The sequence below is a fragment of the Anopheles marshallii genome, chromosome 3 (assembly GCF_943734725.1).
Source record: "Anopheles marshallii chromosome 3, idAnoMarsDA_429_01, whole genome shotgun sequence".
Classification (NCBI taxonomy): Eukaryota; Metazoa; Arthropoda; class Insecta; order Diptera; family Culicidae; genus Anopheles; species Anopheles marshallii.
Window position 1 is genome coordinate 29,414,606 of NC_071327.1, and position 15,500 is coordinate 29,430,105.

Sequence of the window (15,500 nt, forward strand, 5' to 3'; positions counted from 1 at the left end):
TTTCTAAAGAGTTTCCCGTACTGCCTTATTCCCAACGTCAAACCTCATAAACCCTTTTTGGATGAGAATAATAGAGGTACTAAAAAGGGATGCTGCAGTTACCCCCCAATAGCAAGCAGAAATGCAGCCAAATGTGTCTGTGTGCAGTGTTTTCTTGCCGGCGGAATCAGATGAAGTTAGCTTTTACTATCCTCCAGTGCCGGAAGTCGTCTGTGCTTGTATCCCTTTTTCTCGCTGCATGTGGATACCAAATAGCGCTCGGTCAAATCAGGGAATAGAATGGAGATACCACTTTAGGGACGAAAATACCTATGGGGCACATTAGGTTTCCCATTTCCACCTCGGCACGGCCACCGAAGGTAAGTTATATGGGTTTCTTTTACGCTCGTTGACCAACTTCATGCACCACACCACACTGAATGCAATCAAATGAAAGAATCATCATCCCCCACTCGGGCTCTTCGTGCGTCCTCCCACCGGTTCTGTCTGTCTGGTTCCGGATATTGGTGTTTTTCTTTTAGCCGTCCGGTCACTGAACTCTCTCGCGTTCGGGGGCAGTACCGGCGTGCAGGCAAGCAGGCACCGGTAAGCACACTCCACACTATAAGCCACCCCAATTCTATGTGGAGCATTTGTTTTTTTTTCTGCCAACCTTGCCGCATCTTTTGGTAGGAGATGGTAGATGGTGGGTTGCGATATTTTCCCGCCAGCCACGAGATTCGTTAATGTGCATGCCCCTTTTAACCTGCGCAAATAGGAAGGATCCGTGCCGTTGGAAGAAATACGGGAATGGCATGTCACGTACTACACCCCGATGGCTCCTGCCGTCGATGGAAAGTTACATTCGCTCACAACGACTGCGACTCATTACAAGTCGCGCTGATGGTAATGGGAATCGGATTAGCTTTTGGATTATCGGAAATGTATCGGGCAGGAAGTTGTTCTGAGCTGTGAGCTATTTTACTTCTTTGTTTGTTTCTGTACTGTGGAGTTCCTTTAACGATATCTATGATAATCTTACACTAGACGATTGCATTCGATTATTGAATTACCAAGGTAGATGTTTACTGGTGGAATGGCACAATTTTATCAAAGTTTTATTTTGGGTTGGTAATAATAATTCACTGAAGTAATCCGTGGTGTGATGGTCTTCACACGACAGGACCGGTCCAGAATTCCATCCGGACCAATCCAACCCAGGACTGACTATCCGGCTACGTGGTAAAATAAGTCAAAGAAAGTCAGGAATGGCAGGTCTAGACCTACTTGAGGTCATTGTGCCAAAGAAGAAGAATTTGTGATGTTTTTGTTATTGACGTTGTGTAACATTATTTTTAAGTATTACAGGATCCATGAATGTTGAAGATTTCTTGAAGAATTCAATAATTCTACCGTAGGTGATGCATAACGTTTGCGTATTTACTCTAAAGTACGAACTCGTTAAAATATTATAACCTAATCAGGGTCCTTGTAATAGTTTATAAAGTGACCCTCAATAAAAAAAACTCTTTAAATGCTTACCACGCGTTCTAGTGTTGGATTATAGCAAAAAAGAACAGTAATAAATCAATTACCTTATGCATTACACGGAAAAATTGTTGACGCCCGGTTTAATACCTATTTTCCATTCCAGTTTCCATGACAAACTATGCGCTCGGATGCAATGAATCATTATGATCGGTGATCGGCACATGTAGCCTTTTCCCGATAAGGGTGACATTTGCGTGTGTGCCTTCGATAACGCATTCACGATAGCCCGTAATTAATTGCGAAACTTTGATTCACAATATGCCCATCATCAGTCCATCAACTCGCGTCTAGTTTGTGTCCAATTCCGCACCACCGCACCAGCAGCCGATTGATGGTGTGGGGCGGAAACGTTGGCACTCCGCATCCATCCATCATGGTCGGTGTGTATACCCGCACGGTATTGGACATGGGCCACATCTCCAACACGGTTGTCGACCATCATGCACTTGCACATGTTTTGTTGCGCAAAATTGGTCACCGTTGACAGCACCGAAATCTGTGGTTCTTGCCATGTGCTCCCATGGTTTGCCACGGGAAAAGGAGGATGATGTGGTACAGTAGCCGCACTCTCGCCAATATGTGGCACATGTGCGGATTTGCCATGTACCGGATGCTGTAGGATGTTGGCAGCGAAGGTTTTTTTTTGTACAAAACAACAACTACACTGTGCCGTCCACCTTTAGCTGGCCGGACGCGTGAATTCATCAGCACAGAATTTAGGTCAAACGGTGCGCGCTTATTAGCATCAACACCTCACCGTGTTTTGGCACCAACGATACCAATCGGAGAATTCGTTAGTTGGGAGAAAGTCACTTATCATCATTTGTGACAGAACGCGGTCTAGTCCATCTCGTTCGCCGATACTTTCGGATGCAATACCAAATTAATGTCACTTGAATGTCTCTTTACCGTGCGCCGTGGTGTATTGATCCGTGCCGTATGAGTGTGGAAAGGTTGGGGAAACATATTTTCCTAAAGGTCCCTGTTTACATAACCAGCGAGATGTGTAATGATAGAACGATGATAGAACATGTAATGGGGCGGTATCACTTTTCAGTACATGGTGCTGCTTGTTCGAGAGTTCCTCGCGCCTGGTAACATCCAGGAATAGATGTGATTACACGAAATTGCTCATTAAATGGTCGTTAACCTGGTTTCGTTGAATGATACGCAAAAATCCCCTGAGATGCCAGGGGCCAAAGAATGCTGATGGGCCGTTGTGTTTCGTCCAGTGTAAAAGATGTTCTGAGTGCCTGCCTGCCCCCATGATATGATGAGCTATCGTTTATGCTTTACCACAAAATGTGTCCCTGATGACAGTTTAATGTAGGCTGGGTTCCGTTTCATATTTGGCATCAATTGAGTCGCGTTTATGCAGTACCAAGGTGTGGAACGAACCAACTCTAAAGTGTGTTTTGGTTAGAATTTTGATTTGGACGAACTCTGGGTTTGTTGTGTCCATTCAATGACGATTCAAAAGATTGAGATCTTTTCCATTGCTACATTTTTCTGCTTAAATATGTTGTTTTGGCAGGTTTTGGGTTATGCAGCGGGTTTAACCGTGAACCAGTTATATTATAGGACCTCTCATAAGCAATATCAATTTAATGCCATGTCTGGTCATAATGTTATTGAAACTCTTTTTTCTCACATCTACGTAATCGTTTGTCGTTGATTTTTTGCAGGAAACAATTAACTACATACAGACCACCCCGATGTCGCATAGGACGGAAGTACGGGCACAATAGCACCAGCAGTGTTGTGTGTTTCTATGCCTAGAAACATACGTCTCGACGCAGAAGACATGATAGCGGCGCAACCGACAACCCTTGTCGACCATTGGCTCTATCGAACGGGCGTACAAAACGAGCACAGTTTCCCTTGAACCGGTGGTGCAATCTGCAGCTAGCTGTCCCACTATCCATTCCGTGGAGTCTTGGAAGATTCACTGCATTCTTCTCTGATCCATTACGAGTTCGAGTTAGATGAAGATGACAACGTCCGGTGGAGGAGCACTCGATGGTGGCAACGGCCAACGCAAAGGGCATAGGTGAGTTGGATGTAGTTAGGGGTAGCTTAAATAGTACAAGGAATCTTCACAAACCAGTAGGTTTTTGTGTATTATCAACACCTTAATAGTGGTCTTTCTTAAACGTTTCAATATTTTGTATTTATACGATCTTTCTTAAACGTTTTAATATTGTGTATTTATGTCTTAGTAGCTATTTTTAACAAAGCAAACTGTTTGTAATATCGATTATTATTCCACCATAGGCGAAATGAATCCATGTACGCCATGACCGGACTGTATTCGGAAGCGCAAACCGACGACAGCAGCGCCGACATTCCGCAGGACACCGAATCGGAGTCATTGCCGATGTCGGTGAACACTGCCACGACCACGACAACCTCGGCAACGGCCACTGCCGACACCGTTATCAAGTGCCACAGCCGACAACCGTCCAGCAGCGTGATGATGGATCGGGAAAAGCCGCTACCGAACGTGCTGCTGATCAACGACGACTACACACGAGACTGCGGCATCTTAAACTGTCGACCATCGGCGGTACAACACTTTGCGCGGATAAAGGTAGGCTTAGTAATATTTAGGTGAATGTTAGGCATTTCGATGAAGAATTGTTAGTCGCAAGAATATTTTCGTTAAGTGAATTCTCCATTCGGTTTATGTTATCAGAAGCAATTGAGGCGAACGGGAATTCCGACAATTCCCGAAATTCTGAAATTCTAATCCAGGCTGGATCTGCTCAAACAAATTTTTTACCGGTGTTTTTCCTCCCCAAAAGGTGTTCGTCCTGCTGCTCTCAATCCTAGTAACTTTACAACAGGCGCTTAGCTCCGGCTACATCAACTCAGTGATTACGACAATAGAGAAGCGGTTTGAAATACCGTCCAGTTTGTCCGGATTAATTGCGTCTAGCTACGAAATTGGCAACGTTATCACGGTCATTTTCGTCAGCTACCTAGGCAGCCGGCGCCACATCCCGGTCTGGATCGGTATCGGTATGTATTGTGCACTGTGAATCCTTCGGCCTCGCTAAATTGAATCGTTTCCCTTTCAGGAGCCGTCATCATGGGCATTGGTTCGCTCGTGTTCATGGTGCCACACTTTACCGGTGAGCCAAACCCGGGCATAATGATTGACAATAAAACGTCCGACAACATCTGCCGATTGGTGTCGGTACGCGAGCAGGATATGGGGCTTGGTAGGCTCTCGAATAGCCTTTCAAATCCACCCCTTACATCTCACAATTTAAGGTAAGTAAACGGCCGTGAACCTAAGCGTCACCTGAGTATAAAGTACCCGATATGAAAATCTACATTTGCTTTCATTCCGTTTTAGAGGGGACAATTGCCTCAAAAGCAAATCTTCAACCTTCGGGCCTGTGATACTGTTTGTAATTGCGCAAATATTGCTCGGCGGTGGCGGAAGTCCACTGTTCACACTCGGCACCACGTACGTCGATGATCACGTCCGGAAGGAAAGCTCATCGATGTATATCGGTAAGCGCCACACTACATTGGCCGTGTCACGCCCGCAGAAGAAGTAATCTGTTGTTTTTTTGCCGTCCATTTCGTTACGGTGTTATGTTCTCTCGCAGGTGCCATGTACAGTATGGCCGCCTTCGGTCCAGTTCTTGGCTTCCTGCTCGGTGCTTATCTGCTGTCCTTCCATATGGATTCCTTTTCCGGTAGCGATATCAATATCGGTAAGTTAATTGGATGAGCCAATTTCCGCTGGCCGCAGACGCGCGCAAAGCGCATTAAAAGAACCGTTTGAGAAAACATTTCGCTGGAACGTCGCTAATAAATTGTGTCTTGTTCTTTTTTTTTTGTTATGCTTACCTTTTGTGCCGTGCCTTGTTTTTGTATCTCACCCAGATCCTGATGATCGCCGATGGGTTGGCATGTGGTGGGGTGGCTTCCTGGTATGCGGCATCCTGCTCATCATAGTGGCGGTACCGTTTTTTTCCTTTCCGAAGGTAGGTGAATTATTTGGCAGTAATGTTGAGCCTAAAGAACCCGAAATGACCAAACATGCCACTTTCGAATTGCCATTATTGCCGGCGCCAATAATTCATCGACTTATGTGTGGCCTCCCTTTTTCGAACTGTTGTAGGTTCTAACACGCGAGAAGAAGAAAATACGCATTGCCGAACAGCGGTTACCCCAGCTGCAGCAATTAACATCGAATAATTCTAGCAGCCTTCCCCGATCACAGCCGAATCTGGCCCAGCAGCAAACGGGAACTCTGCAACAGCAGCAGCAACAGCAGCCGCAACAACAAACAGGACATGGTGCCAATAACGCTCCGCAAGCAAACAAAACGGGCGAGGACACCGGATATGGAAAGGACATTAAAGGTAAGGTTGAATGCGATACGGAAGGTAGATTTATGGTATTGATATTTTGCGCTTAATAGTACAAGTTGTTTTTCGTCGGGAAAACTTGTCACTCGCATTTAGATTCTATGGGGGTAAAGATTAGATTTAGAATATTTCGAAAGAAAATGTTTTAGGTGAAAAATATTATATTAGCATAGAATTCTAAGTTTAATTCAGAATTGAGTTAAATTCGTCTTCTAGATGTATCTTTTTGTATATTTTCGAATTTCCACAAACTGATTCCAATGTACCAATGACTGTTTTAATTTCCCCTTTTTCTATCATTGCAGACATCCCCCAGTCAATGTGGCGTCTGGTAACGAACCCGGTGTATATTGTCACCTGTCTTGGCGCCTGCATGGAGCTAATGATTGTGTCCGGCTTCGTGGTGTTCCTGCCCAAATATCTCGAGACGCAGTTCAGTCTGGGCAAGAGCCAAGCGAGCGTTTTCACTGGTTCGATCGCAGTACCGGGCGCCTGTATCGGCATCTTCATCGGAGGCTGCATACTGAAGCGCTTCCAGCTGAAGCCAAAGGGTGCTGTGCAGTTCGTGCTTATTTCGAACCTGATATGTCTATCCTGCTATGGATTGTTGTTCTTCCTTGGTTGTGAAAATTTAAAAATGGCCGGCACCACCATACCGTACTACAACAGCTCTGCCCACAACGTGGAACCGTTCCAGGTGAATCTGACGGCGGCGTGTAATTTTGGTTGCGAGTGTCACATGTACGACGTCGAGCCGGTCTGTGGCAACAACGGATTGACCTATTTCAGTCCCTGCCACGCCGGGTGTACCGCGTTTTCGTCTAGCTCGAATTACACGAACTGCGCCTGTAAGTATTCCATTTGACAGTGAAACTGTAATGGAAGACAATTATTTTCAAATGTTGTGCATTTTCTTTTCAGGTGTACAAGCCAACGTTACTAACAACAGCATTTATCGAGGAGCAGAAGGAGCACAAGCGCAAGCCCTGAACGCACATGAAGCTTTCGCTGAGGTCACGGTGGTGCCAGTAGCAACTGCGGGAGTTTGTAACACACCCTGTCGTACGATCTATCCCTTCCTGATTCTGCTGTTCTTCATGACATTCGTCGTGGCGTCAACGCAAATGCCTTTACTCATGATTGTTTTGCGGTATAACTGGATCGAAACAAGCAGTAAATCAAACAATCTAATCGGTATTAAACAATCGTGTTCATATTTCACAGATCCGTTTCGGAAGAGGAACGTTCGTTTGCGCTCGGTATGCAGTTTGTCATCTTTCGACTATTCGGCTACATCCCGGCACCGATCGTGTTTGGCAACTTGATCGATTCTTCCTGTCTATTGTGGAAATCAACATGCGGCGAAAAGGGTGGCCGATGTTTGATCTACGATATTGAAAAATTTCGCTACAAGTGAGTTCATATTACCGAACATTGATGAATTGATGAAGGTGAATTGATTTGTAACATCTCATGTTCTTTTTCTCAGATACGTTGGATTATGTGCGTCAATTAAAATTATTGCCTTGGTGATCTTCATCATTGACTGGTGGCTCGTGAGGCGACGGAAAAATTTGGACAAGATGAATCCACTATCGACTAATGAGCTAGTTGGATCGATTATAAGTTTAGACAAGTGTAAGTTTTAACTTGTGGCAATGAAGTTGAGCATTACCGATAAATTGTATTTCATGTCCTTTTAACAGTGTTTGAGGAAAAGAGCACTTTGGATGAAAGCATTGCGGTACCGTTCAATGGTGAATGCATTTCTGGAGACGCACTGGCCGAGAACAACAAGCGCATCTTGGTCGCCAGTCGCCATCAACGAAATGATTCCAAAACTATTCAACTGGAATACAGGTAACTTGTGCTACTGTTGTCTTAAACATCCTACCAGGATTATTCATTTTATGTTCTTGTTGTTTTAGGTACGACGATGGTGTCCATCAACCGTATCGTTTGCCACCGACAGCGTCGGCCGCTCGCAAACACTACCGCAGCAATTCCTGTGATATCAAAATCCAGCGCAGTAACTCAGCTACAAACCGGGAGGTAGACTTCCACGATTGGAAGCTGAAGCGTTTTATGCGCCACCATACGCGCAACAACTCGCACGATTACAACAACGAACAGCACCGGCACCAGCAGCAAACGTCCTCCTCCTCATCGGGTCATCTCGGGCGGTGGATTGCGCTGCAGCAGCACCATAACAGTGCAGGCGACCAACAGCAACAACCCCCTTCGCTGGCGTCGGGCGGTGCGAGCAACATTCGGTACATTCTAAACCATCTGAAGCCGGGTTCGAGTAGCGGTTCGGAGCACGTAAAGCTGGGCTACAGCAGCAGCTGCAGTGGTGGTGCAGGCGCCGCAGGGCCAACGAAGAAAAAGCGCCACACGCGCAACTACTCGTACGGGCAGGAGTTCTCCTTCCTGCCAAATAATGTCATAATTCGGCTGGATAACGACATTGCAAACAAGTTCCTCAGCTCCACCGGGGCATCCATTACCGGGGGTGGTTCGTCGCGGAAAAGTTCCTTCTCGCATGACGTGGCAGTGCTGAAGAACAACAACATCGGTGTGCCGGGATGTGGCGGTGTGTCTAGCGCGAAGCTAAACAATATGAAGCACAGCAGCGATCTCAACGAGGAGCTTGAGTCCAAGTACGGCAAGGGTCACTCGCGCACGAATTCGCGTGATTTGAACTTACTGAATCTCGCCCCCAGCACGCTCGTTGGTGCCGGTACGGTAGAGCCGAGTGCACCGAGCGGCATTCTCGGTGGCATTAAATCATTGATCGAAGACTCGAATAGCATATTGCGTCATCGACGCACCAACTCGAAGGATCTGAAGTACGGTGCATACCAACCGTGCAGTGGTACGGAAACGGCCACAATCGGCGTCGGCACGAATGCTCTCGCACGCAAGCTTTCCTCGGCAACCGCTACACTGCCAACGGTCGATTCGGGCCACGAGTCGACTGGTCTTGCTGGTCGGAGTACATCCGTACTGGCACCGGTCGTATCCTCCTGCCTTTCAACGATCGCATCCGACGTAGGAAGCGTGCAGCCAGAATCTTTGCAGCTGCTGCTAGACAAAAACAGCGTGCTGCCAGAAGAGGAACCGACCTGCTGCTCTTCGCCGTCTGCATCTTCCTCCTCATCATCACCATCCGCCTCTTCCGCATCGTCATCGGCAGCAAACGTTTAGCCGGAACTGAGAAGTGTTAAAAGGCCCTGGTGGCGACGCTTTAAGAATTATGGTGATGCATTTATGCGCATGTTTGTCTCTAACTAAAATAGGAAATGAGCCCCAAAGCAAATGTTGGACCTTACATTCTAGGCTTAATCGTAACACAATCTCCATGAGACGATGCAATCTACCGGAATGTTTCTCCTAGAATTGTGACATGCTAGCATGAATAGCCTGCATAAAGAAAACAATGCTAGCAATGGTTTCAATCCGTAAGTTGAGCTGTGTCAGGAGAGGTCAGGAGAAGTTATAGATTCGCTCCTAAACCCCATTCCATGGTGGATGGTTGTACAACTTGATGGTATCGACGTTGTGGTCGTGTTCTTTGGTGCAAAAAATAACGTTATTCAGACATTAAGAATATTGCAACATCAATGCGATAAAGGCATGTGTAATCGGTGAAGCAGTGAAGAATTCTTAAATACTATGAGTTTACAGGAGAAAAAAAACCGAACAAGTCTAACCAAGTTGATAACGAATCCATAGTAATGCTCTTGTCAATTTCCACGTTTCCATGCTTTTGGATAGAGACATGCAGGCTACTAAAGAAACCGAGATCTACTCGATCAAAGAAATGCATTACGACGTTGGCGTGTATTTGTTGCGTGCGTGTGAGAGTGATTGTGTGTGCATTTAGCTTTTAAGAAGTCGTACTGTGGAAGCGGATGAAACGGACTGTTGGAAGCTTTCTACCGGAAAACTTTCACTTTCCGATCAAGTGGAACATGGGACTGATGAACTGAGTGTATAGAAAACGCAGATGTAATAGCAATATAATCTAGATCCTATTAATATGTACACACTACAATTGATTCTCACACGAACAGAGGGGGCGAATTGTGTTAGAGAGTCCAGCACAGCATGTGATGGGAGGCAAGTTTTGAGAAATCTCGCGTCGAATATAGTTGTATAGGATGGTAAGAGAAAACCAGTTAATAATCTAAAGCAAACATATTTTTTATATCAAATTATTAGCAAAATGTTGCCGTTGGGAGAGAGTGGCGGGAAGAATGAAAGAGGTGGCAGTAGTGGAATGAATGATGCGATAAGAAATTTTAGTGAAATGAAATGTACAATGGAAGGGAAAGGAGTTTTGAAAAGGGGAGGAAGGAATGGTAGGATGTTTTAATGTCCAGAAGGAGGGAGCCCAGTATAGATGAATGCAGTTATAGTCGTGATAGGAAGAAAAACAAAAAAGGCTACAGCAACACAAAGAGATCCTGAATCCTCACCAACAATCAACAACTCTCAAAAGTGGAATCAATATGTTTCCCCATTTGTTTATCTCTATATTTTATTGTCAGGGTCTGTCGTGCATTGTTTAAACTGATGCTTTTCATTTGCCGGAAAAAGAGAACACAAATGTTATATCGTTTCGTTTGCCTTACCACGTTAGAATTATAGCAACGCAATAGAATTTTACCTAGACCGAGGTGTGTGCGGTGCAATAGAGAACGATTTTTAGAGCCTTTCGACTGGGCACAGGTTGACTAATGGAGCTGTGAGAATTAACTAGAAAATGCGTTACGATTCGACGATCGCCTGTGGGAACACAGTTTAGACGCGAGTGGGTTGTGACACGACACCGAACATTGCAATGAGTGGAACATTAGCTAATCTATACAGAACACAAAGAGAAGGTTGGAACTTTTAGAGATGATACCCAAGCCAGGTTGCGTATTTAGGTTTTGTTATGTGTTTTTTAATGTGTAGAAAAAAGCATTATGATTAACATACCCTAATTTGCTTATCGTTTTGGGCAGTTTGATGAACATAGCTAACCGTTGTATGCTTTTCACTGACTTGGTAACAGTTCTTGTGCAAATTTCATTCAATTACGGTAGAATCTTCATCGAAAAATTTTGAAATGTAGTGTTAATTGATGGTAAAAATTAGTAACAAAAAACCAGAATCATTACAAAACGAAACAGGACTCGTGGGTTTTGTGTATTTCGCCTTTTCTTTCCTAACAAAATAATAATGATACAAACGAAACAAACGCAGAAAAACAAAAGGGTGCAATGTTCCAGGTTTTAGTGCATGATAATACGTTTAAAGAAGGCAATTTAACAAAACATAAAACAAAAATCTCAAATGTCGTACCCCTACGTACATCGTTTTTGGTAGATTTTTGTAGCAAACCGTAGATGCATAGGAGCGCATATATAACAGAGAATTCAACTGTTATTTAGCACCACGTTGCGCATCGTTTTGAATGGGGGGTCGCACAGTTTAGTGAGTTTTATTGCTTTAGAGCGCTCCATTGCTGGGATAGATTTTCTTGGAGGAAATCTTTGCCGAAATGCATCCGATTCATGTCCCGAAGACGTTCGTTCCGGTGTTCGTGCTCTTTCATTCCCATTCATTTCGGTCCGTTTTGAATAGCATTTAGTGTGGTGGTAAGCAGTCCACCTAGCATCAATTACTGTTATGGGAGATGAATAGTCACGAAACATTTGTTTTTTTCGTAACGTATGTGATGTGTCTGTTTTTAATCGTAGTTGCGCCGTTGTGCACACTCTTTACCGTCGATATGATGAGAATGATGTTCCAGCCAAAACCTGCTCTCCTTTCTCTATAGTGCGCCTGCTCTGCTAAGTAGAAGCTCGTTCCAATTCGTACGTTAAGTACCGTATGTTAAGTACCAGGATTTATTAAGTAAGATAAACAACAAGAGTAGTGTAACATCCTCAACCCACACATACACACACACCCGACTCCCAGTACGTTATAGAACTCAGCTGCTCATCAAAAACATACATATCGTGCAACACATAGCCTATAGGTAACAAAAAACAAAAACAACAGATAATAGACAACAAATAAGCAAATGCGATTACAGTGCAGTTCTTGTGCGTGCGTGCAATGAAGATAACAAAAATAATATTAATAAATGAAATAACCCTTTCACAAACCGTGTCCTTAGGCTGGTACCAGCGCCTGGTACCGGGCGAAGAAACATAAATACAAACACCTCCTGCATCAAGCAAAGAAACAAAACGATAAAATCCATGCTCTGTTTTGTGGACGGTTTCGCGTTCGTTTCTTTTAATCTCGAACCCCACTTTGCATTAACCACGTTGTCAATTATTGGACGAGAGCTTTTCTGGGTTTTGTGAAATAAAAAAAAACGCACATCCTCTTTTAGCATCACCGTTCGGTCGGGATCATCACACTGAAAGGGAACGTGTTTAGACCATGCTTTAGCTGCAGCAATGTCCCTTTTTATGATGAACCACATTTAGTGCGTTGCAAAATTTGCAGATGAGCGCAAATAAAAAAGAAAAACCCCTTTCCAAAACGGTTACATTGGTTGGCAAACAATGCAGCATTTCAAATGGTGGAATAGTGCGTGATGGTTGCCGTGGACCGGGAACTTAATAAAATTTCCTCCCCAGCAAAATAGTTATTCTTTTATTTTATAAGATGATACATAAAAACTAGAAATAAATATTGCAAATTTACAAAAAAAAAACTCTTGTTTTCCTTTGCGAACATTTTAAATAACATTAGTACATCACAAAGATTAATATTCAACGAATTCTGTACCTTAAATCATTTCTCCTTTCTCCATGTGCCACCTGTTGATGAAATCAACTACAATTTTTTTGCAGGAGGAAAAAACCTTTTTATCATGCTGTGCCATGTGAGTGGACAAATCACGTGGCATCAATATCAGTTGCGACGTCATTTGGAAAACCATTCGCTTTCGATTGGTACAAATGCTCTCCACGTGCCGTTTTGTCGTCAGAGTGGCACATTGCGCAGTAGCTCTAGGGAGCAAAACGACGTAATTTCGTTAAATGACGTAACTAGATTTTCTTCAAATATTGTTTTTCGTTTTGGGTCGATGGGAAATCAAGAGAGAGTGTGCGTGTGTGATTGAAGTTTGGGAAATTTGGTTGCGTCATCGTTTGTTGCACATAATTTAGAAGGAAAACCGCAATAAAGGTTGTGTTCCAGGATGATTTATACTTATTTAACGCGATTATTAGCTTAAATGTGTGTTTGAAAAAAGAAAATCGGTAGCAAAACCCACATTTTGCTATGGATTTTTTGCTTCAGTTCTTACGAAACAATCGATTAATTTGTGTAAAATGCCTCTGAAATAGCAGCGACCTCTATCGACGCATCTAAGACACAAACCAAAATTGTTTGTACTCTACTGTTGCAGCCTGTCGACCCTATAAGGTAAACGCTCTGACAACCAACGCCAGATGAGGAAAACCGCACCAACACACCGACCTTCGCTGCATAATACGAACGATCGCTCTACACACTCTCAGAAGAAGAAGTTTTTCCTCTTCGGGTGCGTGCGTCGCGACTGCAAAGAAAATCGTGTTCCAAATCTTTCCGTATCGGAGGGTGTGTGTCATCTCGTGTACCGTGCGCTCGCTTTTCCAAGCGTTTTTGTGAAAACAGGGGGTGAAAATAGCCATTTTCAAACCAACTTCACGAGTCAGTGCAACGCTTTTTGGAAGGGTCGAAATCCACCAAGTCCACGGGTGCACCAGCCAACGGGGCAACATCTTCGTGTTGGAATAGTATTCACGAAAGCAAAACTTCATCCGACCAGACACGGGTTTTTCCTCAACCCTCGGTCAGTTGAAGAGCAGCAGATAAGGAAATCGTGAGTGATAATTTCCAAATTCATAAGAAAGAGTGCTGGACCTAGTACTGCGACAGTTAACCGTTCGGAGAAAGTTCCGATACCATCATTGGCCACCATTGTCGACCATCGAGGAGGGTTGACAATTTTGGGCGTGTATAAATGTGTGTGCGTTGTGTGCCTGTGTATACGCGACACCATTTATCGTTTTTTTGCGGTTTGAGTTTTTTTTTTGTTGCTCCTATCTTGAAGCAGCGAGCTCCTAAAAGGAGCAGTGACAAAGCGAACTACCCATCAAATCGTTCACAAGTAGGCGACGGAAGCGATCACACACGGCGAGAGGTTTCAATTGAAAGCGTTGCGTTAGTGTGCGTAAAGTTGTCGAGTTTCTTCACTCGACCGTCTGCGCTGTTCCTGTGTGTGCGTGTGTATGCGTTGTTCCCTTTGTGTTACCGTCTAGCCGCACAACTTGGCTGCTTTTAGTAAAGTGATCCTCGTGCTCTCGTGTGGTTGTTTCTGGTGTGTAGCGTAGTAATAATTTTCCCGGATCCTTTCGATAGTGCGAAAACGGCAAACATCGTGGCAGTTTATGCAAATTTTCGATTACTTTTTTCTCGTTCGTTTCTAGGCAACCCTTATTCGGCGACATATATTCACGCGTGAAACCCTTCGAGGAAGAAGTGGAAGAAAAATCCAACCCAAAAAAGAAAAAGCTCATCTCGTCTGGGCCGCGTTGTGGGTGCTGTGAAGTTTAAGGTGAAAGTGTGTCTGTTTAGTGGTGCGACGGGCGCAAATTGCGAAACGCAGCAAAAGCGGCGATTTTACTGTCGTCGAGTGCCTCGTGGTGGCCGTGTGTGTGCAATTTGTGATTTAGCGGAGTGTTTTTCGTCGGCCATTGTGTTGTTACAGTGCGTACAGCCGTCACACCTCTGTTGTGGAACAGCGGAAGAAAAGTGGACGGGACAGGGCCTCTTCAACGCCGTGCGTAACCTGTCCGGATATTCGCAGTCCTGGTAGGCGTTTGCCACCACAGTAAAAGTAGTGATCACCACATTCGGGTGTATTTCGACATCAGCTCACGCGGTTCCATCCCGTTGCAATCGCTAATTCAATGTGTATGGCTTTAGTGGTGAGTAGCGTCCCAAAAACCGTACCATTCACATCATCATTCATCGTCCATATTTTTTTAGGATTCTCTTTTTTATTTCCTGGGTAGAATAGAGCGAACAAAAAAAAAAGATGGAGTACATTGTGTGAAACGCACATAGCAATGACGCTTGATAGTTTGCTTTGATCAAAAATCTTGTGAATTGTATCTTGCTACCAACACCAAAAAAAAAAAAAAAAACATCACACTTTGGACCAATTGCTGCGATAATGTTCTTAAAAACCCAAGAACAGTTCACTTCCATTCATTGGCATTGAAGAACATTTTGCACACTTCAAAAACACAAGCTAAGTTTATTGGTGGGTGTGTTGCTGGACCTGTGATAAGCGGAACACACGGTATGTCGCCGGAATTGTTGGGTGGGGAAAGAAGAACTAAGTGGTGGAGGTGGTTTGATTTGTCTTCTTCTTTTACTTCCATAATCAATGACAATCGACTGTGCCCCCGTTCCCGTACGTGGCGGGAACGTTGTGTTTGTGTTCGTGTCGGAGCTTAAAATCATGAGAATTGGTTTTAATTTCATTCCGCGCCTTCGTGGAGTCACATGCCGCCGTCG

General features: G+C 44.3%; 1 protein-coding gene across 1 annotated transcript; it reads left to right on the forward strand.

The window, feature by feature from the left end:
• The first annotated feature begins 3,515 nt into the window (after positions 1-3,515).
• Positions 3,516-9,125, forward strand: LOC128710918 (solute carrier organic anion transporter family member 4A1). Its single transcript, XM_053805783.1, has 14 exons — positions 3,516-3,580; positions 3,805-4,120; positions 4,335-4,551; positions 4,611-4,806; positions 4,892-5,052; positions 5,151-5,258; positions 5,431-5,531; positions 5,669-5,912; positions 6,224-6,766; positions 6,840-7,068; positions 7,143-7,331; positions 7,408-7,556; positions 7,625-7,778; positions 7,847-9,125. The coding sequence occupies exons 1-14, from the start codon at positions 3,516-3,518 to the stop codon at positions 9,123-9,125; spliced, it is 3,951 nt and encodes a 1,316-aa protein (XP_053661758.1).
• The last annotated feature ends 6,375 nt before the right edge of the window (positions 9,126-15,500 follow it).

What these genes read in the sequence shown, in the direction of transcription:
- LOC128710918 (XM_053805783.1), top strand. Translation starts at nt 3,516, where the DNA reads ATGAAGATGACAACGTCCGGTGGAGGAGCACTCGATGGTGGCAACGGC. An exon ending in AACACTTTGCGCGGATAAAG is followed by an intron (nt 4,121 to 4,334) that starts GTAGGCTTAGTA and finishes CCTCCCCAAAAG; the next exon opens with GTGTTCGTCCTGCTGCTCTC. An exon ending in GAATTACACGAACTGCGCCT is followed by an intron (nt 6,767 to 6,839) that starts GTAAGTATTCCA and finishes TTTTCTTTTCAG; the next exon opens with GTGTACAAGCCAACGTTACT.